General features: G+C 43.6%; 1 protein-coding gene across 1 annotated transcript; it reads right to left on the reverse strand.

Annotated features, from left to right (window-relative positions):
* Nucleotides 1-12,950: 12,950 nt before the first annotated feature.
* LOC136577549 (gamma-crystallin-3-like) lies at nucleotides 12,951-15,554 on the reverse strand. The gene is made up of 3 exons (XM_066577465.1): nucleotides 15,546-15,554; nucleotides 14,509-14,751; nucleotides 12,951-13,226 (listed from the first exon to the last, which is right to left on the reverse strand). Exons 1-3 carry the CDS (start codon nucleotides 15,552-15,554, stop codon nucleotides 12,951-12,953), a joined length of 528 nt encoding a protein of 175 aa, XP_066433562.1.
* Nucleotides 15,555-16,297: the final 743 nt, after the last annotated feature.

A 16,297-nucleotide genomic window follows, 5' to 3' on the forward strand; every position in this document is an offset into this window, starting at 1 on the left:
GCTGAGGGATTAGGAGAGAGGCAAGTTTCTGGCCTCCCCAGCTTTATATCACAATTTGCGGGTCCGCGTGGTAGACCTTTATTACAAACAGAGCAGTACGAGCAGCTCCTGTCGTGTATTGCAGAAAACGCATCCAGCAATGTATCGACCACCCAGTCTTCTACACACTCCACTACTCCCGGCCTAGGAACTGTAACTCTGAATCCTCTGGCTGCTCCTCCTCACTCCATGAAAATTACATATTCTGAGCAGGCAGACTCCCAGCAACTGTTCTCGGGTCCCTGCCCTGCATGGGAAAATACGGTTCCTCTCTCACCTGAGGAGTTTGTCATGACCGATGCCCAACCTTTGGAAAGTTCCCGGAGTCCGGGTAATGAGGCTGGGGACTTCCAGCAACTGTCTCAAGAACTTTTTGTGGATGAGGATGAGACACAGTTGTCTGTGAGTGAGGTAGTAGTAAGGGCAGTAAGTCCGAGAGAGGAGTGCACAGAGGATTCAGAGGAAGAGCTGCTGGACGATGAGGTGACTGACCCCACCTGGCTTGCTAGGCCTACTGAGGATGGGTCTTCAGAGGGGGAGGCAAGTGCAGCAGCAGGGCAGGTTGGAAGAGGCAGTGGAGTGGCCAGGGGTAGAAGCAGGGCCAGAGCGAAGAATCCCCCAACTGTTTCTCAAAGCACGCCCTCGCAGGAAGCCTCCGTGCAGAGGGCTAAGCTGTTCAAAGGTGTGGATGTTTTTTAGTGAAAGCATGGACTACCGACGAACAGGGATGTGCAACTTGTGTTGCACCAAGATCAGCCAGGGAGTCACCACTACCAGCCTCACCACCACTAGCATGCGCAGGCATAGGATGGCCAAGCGACCCACAAGGTGGGACGAAGGCCATTCACACCACTGCCTCTTCCCCTGTGCCCCAACCTGGCACACACATCCAATCCCCATCCCAGGACACAGGCACAAGCGCCTCCCGGACTGCACCCACACCTTTACCTCCACCGTCCTCCACTCCATCCAGCAATGTCTCTCATCGCAGCGTTCAGCTGTCGCTAACACAAGCGTTGGAGCGAAAGCGGAAATACGCCACCACCCACCCGCATGCACAAGCTTTAAACGTGCACATTGCCTGCTGAGAAGTTCGCTTCTAAGCATAAAGGTCGATGCTTTGTGGTTGGAACAGGAGACGGGGGATGACAGTATATCGCTTGATAGCTAGACCACCCTCATGTCTATATCTCAGCACGTTTTGGAGGAGGGGGAGAAGAGGGAGGAGGAGGGGGAAGAGACAGCTGGCCACACTGCAGAGTGTACCCATGCTGCTTGCCTCTCATCTGTTCACTGTGTATGGGCAGGAGGAGGAGGATCCTGAAAGTCATCTTTCTAGTGAGGACAGTGATGTGTTGCATACTGTGCCCCTGGCACACATGGCTGACTTAATGTTAGGCTGCCTTTCCCGTGACCCTCACGTTAGACGCATTCTGGCCAACACGGATTACTGGGTGTACACCCTTCTAGACCCACGATATAAGAAGAACCTTTCCACTCATTACTGAAGAGGAAAGGGGTACGAGAGCAATGCAATACCACAGGACCCTGGTGGAAAAAGTGGTGCTAAAGTTCCTATCTGACAGCGCTAGTGGCAGAAGATGCCGTTCAGAGGGCCAACTAGCAGTGGAGGCGTGGGGATCAGGCAGCATGTCCAGCGCAGGCAGGGGAACATTGTCCAAGGCCTTTGCCAGTTTTATGGCTCCCCAGCAAGACTGTCACCACTCCCCAGTCAAGGCTGAGTCGGAGGGAGCACTGTAAAAAGATGGTGAGGGAGTACCTAGCCGATCGTACCACCATCCTCCGTGATGCCTCTGCTCCATACAACTATTGGGTGACAAAGCAGGACACGTGGCACAAACTTGCGCTGTACACCCTGGAGGTGCTGGACTGCCATGCCGCTAGCGTCTTGTCAGAGAGGGTGTTTAGTGCAGCTGGGGGAATCATCACGGATAAGTGTACCCACCTGTCAACTGCCAGCGCCGACATGCTTACACTCATAAAGATGAACAAAGGCTGGATTTCCCCAGACTTCTCTTCTCCACTAGCGGAAAGCAGCAGAACCTAATGATTCTTTTCGCTGCAACAGGAGAAAAACGCATCCTCTATCACCACCAAAAAAAGGGGGATTCGCTTTGTCAATCACTCTCGGATATTATTACTCCTCTTCCTCCTACAACAGCATGTCATCACACTGAACTGCCAATTTTTCCTGAGGCCCAAAAGCCTTTGTTTAAAAGTTTTTTACAATTTTTAAAAGTTTCAAAAAATTTTATACTTTAACTGCAACCAGATTTTTCGGAGGGCTCCCTCCAGGCTCTGTTGCAAATTAAGCAACCTCGAGCTGTATCTTTCAAAAATGTTTATGGGTTTCACCTGCCCTCGCAGTTGAGCAATTTTTCTGGGTTACACTTGTACTCTTGGTACACCAATTTTTCAGGCCCTTGCCTATACTGTTATCTAACTAATTTTTACGGCCTACGCCTACACTCTTGGTAACCAAAAATTTTCAGGGGTTCGCCTATATTCTTGGTACACCAATGTTTCAAGGGTCCGCCTATACTCTTGCTACATCAATGTTACTGGGGTCCGCCTATACTCTTGCTGCATCAATGTTATTGGGGTCCGCCTATACTCTTGCTACCGACCTGTTACAGGGGTCCGCCTATACTCTTGTTACATCAATGTTACTGGGGTCCGCCTATATGCTTACTACAGAAATGTTACTGGGGTCCGCCTATACACTTGCTACAGAAAGGTTTGAGGGGTTTGCCTATACTCTTGCTACAGAAATGTTACTGGGGTCCGCCTATACTCTTGCTACAGACATGTTACTGGGGTCCGCCTATACTCTTGCTACAGACATGTTACAGGGGTCCGCCTATACTCTTGCTACAGACATGTTACAGGGGTCCGCCTATACTCTTGCTACAGACATGTTATTGGGGTCCGCCTATACTCTTGCTACAGAAATGTTACTGGGTCCGCCTATACTCTTGCTACAGAAATGTTACTGGGGTCCACCTATACTCTTGCTACATCAATGTTACTGGGGTCCGCCTATACTCTTGCTACAGAAATGTTACTGGGGTCCGCCTATACTCTTGCTACCGACCTGTTACGGGGGTCCGCCTATACTCTTGTTACATCAATGTTACTGGGGTCAGCCTATATGCTTACTACAGAAATGTTACTGGGGTCCGCCTATACACTTGCTACAGAAAGGTTTGAGGGGTTTGCCTATACTCTTGCTACAGAAATGTTACTGGGGTCCGCCTATACTCTTGCTACAGAAATGTTACAGGGGTCCGCCTATACTCTTGCTACAGAAATGTTATTGGGGTCCGCCTATACTCTTGCTACAGAAATGTTACTGGGTCCGCCTATACTCTTGCTACAAAAATGTTACTGGGGTCCACCTATACTCTTGCTACATCAATGTTACTGGGGTCCGCCTATACTCTTGCTACAGAAATGTTACTGGGGTCCGCCTATACTCTTGCTACCGACCTGTTACAGGGGTCCGCCTATACTCTTGTTACATCAATGTTACTGGGGTCCGCCTATACTCTTGCTACAGAAATGTTACTGGGGTCCACGTATACACTAGCTGCAGAAATGTTACTGGGGTCCGCCTATACACTTGCTACAGAAAGGTTTGAGGGGTTCGCCTATACTCTTGCTATGGAAATGTTACAGGGGTCCGCCTATACTGTGGGTGCACAAAGGTTTCCCATTGCGGTGTTCAGCTGCCTGACACATACACAGAATAAATAGTGTGTGGGGACACATGGATTTCCCATAGCTATTTAACTCACTGCACCTTGGGTTACACAAGGTGGAGGCTGGGACCGAGCCTGACCCAGGGCCCGCTCATGTACTTCCCACACATAGTATTGCGGGTCCTACCTCAGTCATGGTTTCTCGGCCTTGTTAGGCCACCTCCTCCTCCTGCTTGGAGTCTGGGGATCAGCGCTGGGCGACATATATTTTCTCTCGTGTTACCACAGTTATCTGAGACACTGGTTGTGTAATACTTTCCTTGGGTTCCAGGCGCTCGCCTATGCTGTGGGTGCACAAAGACTTCCCATTGCATTGTTTTACCTGTCTGGCACAAATACACTGACTGACTAGCATTTTGGTGCTCGCTCATCTCTATTGCACACATGAGTTATGTTTGGCTGGTGCATGCGTTCGCACAGCATTAAAACACAACATGTGAAAACACCTTAGATAACCAATGTTTCAACGTGTGCTTTTGTGAAAATCTATGTATGCAGACAATGCTCTAAAAGCACCCCAAGTGTTGAATTTTTGAAATCCCCCCCCACCCAAAACACAATTTTTTAATTGTATCATAATTATTGTTTTGACCAGTATAAAAAAAATATAGTGTCATAATTTCAGTGTCCTAAACAAAGTGGGAAAAAAACACAGAAAAGTATACCAGAATTAATGTACTTTCTCTCCCTTTTGTTATTAAAACATTTGTGAAATGTTTCCTAAAAAAGGTTAAGTAACCGTAATTGGGACCAATAAAAACTTTAGATTGTCACACAAACATGGCCTTATACGCACGTGTTGCGGGAAAATTTAAAAAAAATTAAAAATGACGATGCAAAGCCAGAAGCAAATGTGCAGTTCTGAAGGCCAAACACACAAATGTCCAAAATACTTTAAAGAAAGGGCTTCTGTCCACAGGCAAATTTTCACTGTGTTCCAGCGATAATCCAACCGCGGGGGACGCAGTGAACGCTTTCCAGAGCGTTGCTATGGAAAGTGCACCAACCCCCCCCCCCCCCTGTCCACGAGCAGACAATCATGGCGACTCTCCACTCACGGGCGCCACATCGCAGCATGCCGTGATATGCCGCGATTCTCCGCGGTGAGACTATCTGTCAGATAGGCTCACCATGGAGAACTGACGGTTCTTCCAACTGCTCCCCAGCAGTAGAATATCGCTAGCCATATACGGCAATGCCCGTGGACAGGCGGCCTTACCCAAAACGATAATGTTTTGGGGGTTTTTTTTTGTTTTTTTTTGCCGTTTTGCACCATAATGTTACAAAACTAAGCACATTTTGGGAGATGGAATCTAAATTTTGTGAAAATGTGTGCGTTCAATTAATTTTTCTTTTTTATAGCACTGAAGATAACTTGCTTCAGCAGCGAGGAAGAGGGAATGAGAGTGAAACCGAAAGCAGTATAATCCCACAGACACCTTCAAGCGACCCAGCTGAAGAGGCCGCTGCTACGTCCGCCAACCCCCCACCAACTCCACCTCGCCCGGTCGCTGAACACCCGCCACAATCAGCATTGCCACTGGGTCGCGCAAGATGCAACTGTGAGGAACCACCTGCCGGACGCTATTTGGACCGCAAGATTTTTGAATTCCTACGGGAGCAACAGGATCTCGATTGGGCTGAAGCAATGGGCCAATCACTGGCTCCTTTAAGCTGACGAATCAACCCTGCATGGCATATGAAGCTCAATGCAGTACTTTGCACTGTTGTTAGTCTTGCAGCGGATGATGTGAAGGCAGCCATTATATTTCAGGCAATAAGGCAGTTTGCCCATGATGGAACATTCCCTGCAACTGCCCACTACTCCAGCCCAATTGCCCCTCAATGTTCAGCGAGAAAGACCACCTTTGCTTATCCGCCAAGACCCTTACGGACCTTTGGTGCCATCGGGAGGCAACTTACAGTTCTCCGCTGGTCATAGTAAGCAAGTGGCACTAGAGCCTCAGTCAGGGCCCTCCCGCCATTTTTCTGATGAGAGTCAGGGTGAAGTTACTTTTGATGCTTCAGGCACCTCTTTTCTGAATTTAGAATTTTTTTTCTACATCAATACTAAAGCAAAAATGGTTAAGTTGCACTTCATTTCTGTTTTAACAGGATTATGAAAAAGAATAATTCAGAATATTATAAATCTGTGCAAATAATAACATTTTGGAAGCATAATGGTTGTTTCTGCTTGTTTTTTTACAACTCTTTTCAAAGGTTATAGACTTAATCAATTGGTTTACCTTGTAACTTTAGAAATGCAATGGTACAGATTTTATGTGCAGTTTGCCTCGGCGCATAACTGCTTCTGTCACTGCGTTTCTAACAAAGGGTTTATAAGTAGGCAAAAGGCCCATACATTGCATCAAACTAGCTCCCACAAAAAAATTGGCACCTCGTGAGCTATTACACGCACGGATGCCACAACAGTATCGCTATCCGTGCCAGCCTGAGGACATTGAGGGGGAAGGATATTTTCAAACCTCAACTGGTAAAGCGTGGGTCTCTTCTTTACTGTTCGCATCTTCTTGAGCATGGCGGCTGCATGAGGGAGTGCCTGTGAACGCTCCACACACAGCCGCAATACCACCTTAAGTATTTTAAATCTCCTGTTTTTTAACTGCTGAAAGTAGTTGTAAACCAGGAGATGTGAGCGTGTGGCATGTAGAGAGGTCCTAAAGTCATTTACTGGCGCAATGGTATTTTTTTTGCCAAGCATGGCATATTGCAAGAAGCAAAAGAAAGGAAAAGCTTTGCATTCCCTCATGGATGTAAGCCATGCGAGAATGTCAGAAAAACTCACTGACGCCCAACTTTTTGTACACAATTGATATACTACTTTGGTGGCCTAGGTATGCATCTGTGCACACACCCATGGACAAATTTGTAAATGTGTGGGCATATTCCCTAGGTCATTTCAACACTCCCTACTTCTCTCCAAACGTGGAAGAGAGCCAGAAAATTGCTAAGCGTGCATCGTTACACATTTGTGGGTCAAGAATACAGCGCTCTTGAATAGTTTGCGGAAATCATGTAAATATACTGTACAGTATTCAGGTTCCCTTTGCGTGACAGTTCTCCTTTCAGCATTGAAGCAACTACAGCTACTTTTTGAAAAACGTCTCGCGTTATGGGCTCGAAGCCAGGCTTTGAAAAACTTAACGCTAACCAATTCGAAGGCATTCCTATGCTATCATTATGGCGGGCACAAGTGCAGCAGCTTCTAAGTGTCTACAGACATTAAATACCTTCTTGCTGCTAGTGACCTAAGGTAGCCATGAGCCAGAAGCAGTCAGCAAGGACAGCAGTGAGGGGACAATGGGCACATGATTATCTTAAGAAAAGGGGAAATGACTATAATGGTCATGTTTTAAAAAAACTAGCTCTGCAATGCCCCATTCACTTTGCGATGAGTTGGGCAGCTTGTCCAAGAATATTGGCACACAACAAGCATTTTTGAAAACTCTGTGCAAACGGGGGTTTGGTTTTTTTTCAGATTTAACTTTTCAATACTGTCCCTGCTGTTCCACAAAGTGTTACTAAAGTGGCATAAGAGGGCAAAATTTGGGAAGCTAAAAGCTTCCCATCTGCTTGCCTTTGCGTGAGCCAAATTGTAACGGGGCCAAAGTATACAGTACACCATTACATTACAGGGGTTGTCCCGCGATAGCAAGTGGGGTTAAGCACTTCTGTATGGCCATATTAATGCACTTTGTAATATACATCGTGCATTAAATATTGGCCATACAGAAGTTATACACGGGGACGCCAGCACCAGAGGGGGTAAGTGTATAACTTCTGTATGGCCAATGCACCATGCACGATGTATATTACAAAGTGCATTAATACGGCCATACAGAAGTGCTTAACAACCTCTTTAAGTCATCATGGGGATAAATGCACTGCAGGCATGCGTCTTGCCACTGCAATGAGCCTTCTAGCGAGACAAAGTAATCTGTTAATTGGTCACGCACTTGTAGACCAGATGTGGGAGGACGCCCCAATGGAATATTTGCTGCAGGCTGTAGTGGAGTGAATGGCCCATTCTGTATTTCCCTGTTAAAATGACCGTCGTCAATATGACAGAGTTGGGGAGCACAACGCAGACTTTTATGACTCCCACAGGCGCAGTCAGGTGACAACTGTAAAGTAGAATCCAAAACCCGCCATCGTGACACTAAAATGCCAAATGCACATTCAACTAATCTCCTGGCTCGATATAGCCGGTATCTGAAAATGCATCTGCTTGGGGTAAGATGGCATCGTGGATAAGGTCGCATTGCATGCTGACTTAGGGCAAAACCTTCATCAGCCACTATAACATAAGGGACTGGTAGGCCACCTGATCTGGGCAGGTTCTGTGGGTGTGGAAGCTCAAGTTCTTTATTCTGCAGCCACTGTCCCATTCGGGAAGTTACAAATATCCTTGAGTCGACAGTACTGCCATATGCACCAATGTCTACTAGTACAAATTGACTTTGCGAATCTGCTATGGCCAATAGCACAATGTAAAAGTAACGCTTATAATTAAAATAACATGAGCCAGAATGCGGAGGCTTGCACACACGAACTTGTATTCCATCTAGCGCTCCTATGCATTGTGGAAATTGTTTCGTGCTCCAATAACTAGAAGCTATGTTTGCCAATGCTGTGGTGTAAAGGTTGGGGGCAAAACTTCTGCCACCAGACGATTCCACAGTGCCTCACACGTTGAGTGCACTATTTGTGTGATGGTCAACTGCCCAAGAAGAAAGTCCAAATGAAGTGCAGAAAATGAGAAGGCAGTAGCTAAAAACCTGGTAAAAAGAACAGCAAGCAGAAAAAAAATTAGGATACTCACAAAATGAACATTTCTAAACACAGTTGCCAGTAACCAATTACACTTCAGTATTGCACCAAAGAAGATTGACGCAATGTTGGTTGCACAAACATAAAATGTTGCTAATGTGGGGATTGTGAACTTTAAAAAAATAACCTTTCCAAGTTTATTTTGGAGAGTCTCTTTGTATTTCGAAAAAAAAACTACACGTCTCTCTCTGTTTCTCTCTCGATCTGTCTCTCTCTCGGTGTGTCTTTTTCTCTGTTTGTCTGCCTCTCTCATTGTCTGTCTGTCTCGGTCTCTTTTGCTGTCTGCTTATCTATCTGTTTGTTTCTGTTTCTCTTGTTCTCTTTTTGTGCCTCTTTGGCTGGTTGGCCCCTCTCTTTCTGTCTCTCGCTCTCTCTATTGCTCTCTCTTTCTGTCTCTATTGCTCTCTTTGTCAGTCTCCCTATTGCTCTCTTTCTGTCTCTCTATCACTATATTTCTGTCTCACTATCGCACTCTGTCTGTCTCTATATCTGTCTCTCTATACATCTAGCACTGTTTATCTATGTTTCTGTTGCTCTTTCTCTCTGTGTCTCTCTGTCGCTCGCTGTCTCTATCACTCTACTGCTCTCTCTCTGCATCTGTCTTTCTATTACTGTGTCTCTATTTTTAATGGTCTGGGCAGTGTATGGTGCATCCTAGCAGTGCCTTCTGTTTTACTTAGCTACGTTGGACTCATTGTAGCACGAGCCTAAAGAACAGCAGCATTAAAAAAAAAAGAATATTGTAACTTGAAATCAGTCAGATAGGTTCCGAAATTGTTTAACACTTACATATCATGTGTTTACGGCACCAGTGATCTTCGTATCACTTATTGAGATTAACATGATACACCAAAGTTGTAAAAAAAATTGGTCAGAGTGGTGGAAAAATAAGCATGTAGGCTTATTTATATTACATGTCCCAGTTTGACCTTTTTAGCCAACCCTGCAGCCGTACATGAGCAATAAAAAATTTTTTAACGAACATACGCATTACTCACATTTCACCTGTGCCAAGCAAGTACAAACGCACACTTGCCAAATACAAAACTAACCCTCTAGTAATGCAGCGTTGCCCCAGCACATGCATGAGACAAAAATGAGACTACATTTGTTCAAAACAGTGAAATCTACTTTGAACGTTCTGCGCAGTCAGACGGTTGAAGTGCAGTCATCAAAAGTTCTGATAGATTTGGGGCAGATAACAGCTTATCTTCCTATTAAGGCCAACCTAAGTTAAAAATCACCTATTTTGGGGGTGATTACACAGGAAAATTAAAAAAAGGCAAAGAAAGGCTCCTTGAACTGTCCTGGCAGCTCCATTGCTGCCATCGCAACGACACAGAAACGTCCTCAATGCAGACAAACACATCAGCAGCTGCTTATTACAGTAGCAACTTATCAGTAGGGTCAAATCGCTGTATAATGGCGTTGCAGTAGGGCGGCTCAGTATCTAGCATGTATCAGCATCTCTCTCATAGAGCCACCAGAAAAAAAACAAGTGTTCAATGGGTCAAGAAAATGGAAGAAGAAAAAAACAACTTAAATTGCTATTTCAGATGATTTAGCACAGTTACACGTTTAAAAAAGTTATACATTACTCATACCTTAAAGTCAGTAGGAGACGCTTTTCAGCAGAGATACACCTTCGTAATCTGGTGTTTTGATAGGTGATTTCTGGCCGTACTTTATTCCGAAGGCTATCAAATGCAATGACAGACAGTCGAGTATAGGCCAAAAATTTATCTGGATGTCGCCTTAGGTGGTCATACATTAGTCTAAATTGGCTTATTAAGGGACGACGGGCCAAAAGTGGGTGTACCCAAAGCCTACGATTTCGCTCCCTGCCATCTTCAAGTGACAGCATTGTTTGCCAAACAACCATGAAACCAGCCAGATAAGCAGCACCACATTCCTGGACAGAAACATTATTATATGTTTCAGCACGGAGCTGTCCAGTTTTTACCTCAGCAAAAATGACCGTGGCCAGATGTTACATTTACAGCTGAATTTCGAGGGAGCAGGTCTACTATAATTACACTGAGAAGAACAGCTGTTGAAGACATCGCAGCTATTAAAAATGAAAGAGAAACGCAGAACACAGCGCTGCGTTGCGAGTTTTTTCAACAAAAAACGCAGCGCTATCGCAATAAAATTGAAACTGCCTACCTGCGATATCACTGCAATTGTAATGCAGCGCAGTCGCAAACGACAGTGTATGGGAGCCCTTAGATGTTTTCAGAGCCATCAGTGGAGAAGAAGAACTTCATTAAAAAAAACTTTGTGGAAATATCTATTTGAGTTGTTCTTCAATTTAATTAATGTGTAGTAATATGTACAATTGTCTGTATGAAAACTTAAAGGAGATGTCCCGAGGCAGCAAGTGGGGTTATACACTTCTGTATGGCCATAATAATGCACTTTGTAATATACATTGTGCATTAATTATGAGCCATACAGAAGTTATAAAAAGTTTTTTACTTACCTGCTCCGTTGCTAGCGTCCTGGTCTCCATGGTGCCGACTAATTTTTGGCCTCCGATGGCCAAATTAGCCGCGCTTGCGCAGTCCGGGTCTTCTGCTGTTCTCTATGGGGCTCCGTGTAGCTCCGTGTAGCTCCGCCCCGTCACGTGCCGATTCCAGCCAATCAGGAGGCTGGAATCGGCAGTGGACCGCACAGAAGAGCTGCGGTCCACGAAGATAGAGGATCCCGGCGGCCATCTTCAGCGGTAAGTATTGAAGTCACCGGACCGCCGGGATTCAGGTAAGCGCTGTGCGGGTGGTTTTTTTAACCCCTGCATCGGGGTTGTCTCGCGCCGAACGGGGGGGGGGGGTTAAAAAAAAAAAAACCCGTTTCGGCGCGGGACATCTCCTTTAATCTTAAAGTCTTTAACACTTAAAGTCAGTGGTGACTTTCTACTTTTTCATTACAGAGATTGGGAAAAGCCCCTCACCTGGTACCTTCCTTGCCTCTCCCCAGATTTCCTCCAGAAAATTAAACCACTTGAAATCAGACTCTCCCAGTTCCATCACTAGATCAAATTTTAATTTTCACCTTCCAAAAAATATGCATCAGTCTGAGAGAATTAATAGTGATTGAATTCTCACATCTCTCTTTTACAGTCTGTGCTTTAAGTCTGCAAACAGGAGTAGCCGGCATCTTTAATTCCTGTGGAGCAATGCTATGCTTCAAATAATTCACTGAACTTTGAATCTCCTACCAGGAGCGCATATAACCCTAGACAATTGGTGGGATTTTTAAAGATAGATTTCATTGATATACTCTGAGTCTATTATGGCAGTTTTCGCTAAAAAAACGCATTGTGTACATCATTTTCAAACTTTCTGTATTTACTGTAAGTCCGTAAACAGAAAGCCAACCATGCCCCCATGCAAGATACACAGCTGGATAATATTAGTCAATTCACTAATAAATCAGTGACTTCTATCAAATAGGTTGGATCATTGAAATTGCTAGGAAATCTAAAATGTAACTTTTATTATTGGTGAGGGTCTCACTGCTGAGACCCCCACTGATTTCGAGAACAGTTCTCTTGTGTTCTCCTCTGCTGTTCATTGCAGGTTTCTTCTACTCCCGTAGTGATGTCAGAGTAAATGGAGCACTTGCCGCTCGGCTATTTTGGCAGTACCATTATAAGTGAATGGAGGGTCAGCATGCTTGCGTGACCAGCGCCCCATTCAGTCTCCTCCTCACTGCATGGGATGTGATACACCTGCAATAAGGAGGACGGGAGACACAAGGCCCCTGTTTTCTGGATTGATGGGGGTCTCAGTGGTGAGGTCATTGCTAGAGATGAGCGAACCTACTCATTTCGAGTAATTACTCTATCGAGCACTGCGGTTTTCGAGTACTTCAGTACTCGGGTGCAAAGATTCGGGGGGCGCCGGGGGGCGGGGGGAGGCGTGACAGAGCGGGGGGTAGCAGCGAGGAACAGGGGAAGCCCCCTCTCTCTCCTTCTCCCCCCACTCCCCGCTGCAACCCCCCACTCACCCACGGGGCCCCCCGAATCTTTTCGCCTGAGTACAGAAGTACTCGAAAATCGCGGTACTCGGGCGAAAAAGGGGCGTGGCCGAGTAGGCTCGCTCATCTCTAGTCATTGCTCATATTACTTGTATGTATTTTTTCATATGTATTTTTATAAAGATAGTCATTGTTAATAATCTAACTTTTTTCTTATGTAAAAAAATGAAGCTCACGCAGTTTCTGATTATCATTTTGAATTTAATAGGTTGCCAAATTTAAAATCAGTAATGAGTCATTTTAATACAGCTGATGGACTCTTCTGAAAGATCCAATTTTAGCATTCATGCCACCCCAGTCTGAAAATCTCTTATACTCTCCAGGCCTCAGGTAATACTGACGCCCCTTGTAGTTGGGCTCATCATAGAACATCCAGTGACCATCATGTACATGACAAGAGTTAATGTCATGGTAGCGGAATCTCTCATAGACATGAGGACAATCTTCAGAAAACTCCATCATTTGTCCTTTGAAGTCTCCTCTCTCAAAAATCTTGAGTCTATAAGGACCATGATGCTTAGGGAAAATAAAAGATAAAATGCTGATTAAAAGTTTGCAATAAAAGTTGAAGATCACAGTGAAAACAAGGCATGAATCAGAGCGGCGTATTAAATATGTATTCAGTTATCTTTCAAACTTCAATACATTTTTCCTTACTAGTCCAATAATTAGGATGATAGATTATTTTTTCCTATTTGTTCCCTAAATGCAAAATGTATTCTAATTAGTCTTCATTAAAAAATTATCTACCATTTTGTATCTCTAGAGTCTGTACTACTCCAAAACTGACTGTGGGGCTCCTTCTAACATAGTGGCTGCCAGTACACAGCCCCTAGTTACATGTTGTCTTAAGGCTGATGTCATCATTCTGCATAACCGAGAGCACGCTCTTTATGCTCTTCCCTTTTGACCTCAGAATAGCTCACTTTAAGGTCAGGAAGATCCTAGCAGGGAGGAAAGGAGATTTTACACATCAGAATGTAGATATGGAAGAGTCTCCAGGGAGGGGGGAATCACATAAACTGCGTAAGAGTTTAAAGATCAGGAAGAGTACCCATGGCAGAGTCTGCAGGAAGGTGGGGAGAATCACACACTTAGTCAACTTGAGAAGGAAAAGGAAATCCTACAGGGGCTATATTAGTGTCTAAAGAGGTTAAAGTAGTACAGGAGTGAAGCTTTGCTAGCAGAACCATAGAACACACGCCCACTGTGTATTATTGTAAGATACATGCCCACATAAACTAAGTTTGAAATTAGGAGGAGGTTGTAAACTGCATATCGGGGGGTTGAAAGTGAAGTCTGAAACATTTTTTTTTAAGTTAATGGAAACTACTAAAATATGCAAAAAAATGTATTTCTTGTCAAAAGTATACCTAGCCTTTAAGCATTACAAATATTTTGGCTAAAAACAAACAATTCATGAGCAACAATTAAAAGATGGCTACTCTGAGTATGTTCATAAATCATGGCGATGCTGAGTGTTTTCATACACAACATAGTTTTGGCTCTAAACTATATGCTTTCTAAAATTTGACTACTCGTACATACAGAAAATCACCAATGCCATTACTGACCAAAATTATCTATGTAGTCCAAGTAAGAGGTTACACTAAACTACAGTGAGAACAGTGCAGTTAGTGAAAACTTATTTAGATACTTTTTTTTGACTATCTCTAATCTAGAGTGAGGAGGTCATTAGGACATCACTGCTCTAAAATGATATCTTTTTCTCTAAAATAATGAAAATGAAATTACAGCATTAATGTCTTTTTAAATATATCCTGTAAATGATACATACTTGTGGTGACAGACGACAAGACCTGACGGAATCATTGTAGCCCATCCACTGATGGAAGTCAGGATATTCCCCTCTCCATAGGTAATACTGATGCCCTTTGTAGTTAGGGTGTTCATAAAGAATCCAGTTACCACTTTCTACCCGGATGGAGTTACAGCGGTTGAAATAAGAAGACATGTCGGTACAGTCAGAGCTACATTCATAGCAGCGGCCCTGAAAGTTCCTGTCTTCATAGAAGAAAATCTGTCAAAAGATAAAGTTAGAATGTTAAAGGGGTTGTACAGGTTGTGCATTCTTTTAAAAATAGTTAATAACAGGTTGTGTGTGGTATCATATTTCAGCTCTGATACAAACCATTACCATATGTGGCGCAGTTTGTGAAGAAAAACCCATGTTTGTGGAAACAGCAGTTAGAAATCAGGCTGTCAGAATATAAACACATGGAAAATATGGATGGCTACTTAGTCTATTACTTTGCTGCAAGTTATTCTGCGATGTTAACTTTTCTTATGTCGCTCTACTGTAGCCTATCTAGTGTAAAGACAAAACTTGAGCTGACCCAACACAAAAAACGTATAATCTGTCAGAATGTGGCCGATCAACCACATGTTGGATTGTTCATACGAATGATCTTTCCAGCAACATACTAGACTAAACTGGTAGATTAAGCACATAATAAAACAACAAAAAACAATGCAATGCGCTTACATAAAGTGGCTAAGGATTGTCATAGACATCTAGTTTCAGTCGATGGCAGCTGAAAACTTTCCAACCTGATGGATCACATTTTCAGCAGATGGAAGTTTGACTTTAGCCATTGCTGGGCATTGGTTTCACAATATCAGTATTTAGAACCAGCACAATTTTGAATGTGGCTATGGCTGACAAATGACTATAGCAAGAAAAAGAAAAAATAAAACAAAACTATATACTTTCTAAAAAGTTACTCTAAATGGTAAAGTTAGATAGCGGGATCTATATTAAGACATTTTTGTGACCCAAAGAAACAATATAACAGTTAACCAAAATGTTCTTACCTTGCCCATTTTGAACTTGAGCTAAATGCCAAAAGTCCAGTGATTGATGATGATGAGCATGGGGAGAGCTGTTTATATAGTGCGGCAGTGCTGATGCCTGCATACTGTAGTGCATTTAAAAGGATAATTCCCTTTTTGTCTACTAAGGAAAATGTATAGCTATTGTTTTTTCCCTCTTGTATATACTGTTGTTTAGCCGCACTAGAATGTACTGTTCATTGTCACATATGTGGAAAAGAACAGTCTGTGCTGCTCAGCAGACTGTATTGTGCTTTTAGCACTGACCATTCAAATATAAAATAATTCCCTTTTTGAATGTTAGAAATAATATTCTGAAATATGTATTTTTTTCAGAAACTCCTAAAGAATATGTTTGCTGTACGTTTGTATTGACTTTTTTTTGGAAAAAATGTCTTATATGCAATAAAGCCTGTAAGAACTATTATGTGATCACTGTATAGTGATATTATATGGAGGATAAATTACCAAATTATGTGAGCACTGTACAACATTATTATTTATGCATTGTATGGCATGATTACAGTCTCACTTGCTAATATTTGACCCAATTTGGTGGGAGCTGTATATCACAGAAATTATTTACACACTCAATGGCCCAATTATTTGGGGTTTATAGAGCACTGTTATTTGGCCACAGTATGGCTGCGTTTCATTGGCAGAAATACTACTACTAATTATGTTATTATAATAGGAAGAAGAAGAATACTATGAAGACAAACTACCAAGCTGTG

Source organism: Eleutherodactylus coqui, chromosome 8 (assembly GCF_035609145.1).
Source record: "Eleutherodactylus coqui strain aEleCoq1 chromosome 8, aEleCoq1.hap1, whole genome shotgun sequence".
Lineage (NCBI taxonomy): Eukaryota > Metazoa > Chordata > Amphibia > Anura > Eleutherodactylidae > Eleutherodactylus > Eleutherodactylus coqui.

Excerpts from the sequence above, each read along its gene's own strand:
- LOC136577549 (XM_066577465.1), bottom strand. Across the intron at positions 13,227-14,508 it reads CTTGTCGTCTGTCACCACAA|CATCATGGTCCTTATAGACT; the intron begins GTATGTATCATT and ends ATTTTCCCTAAG.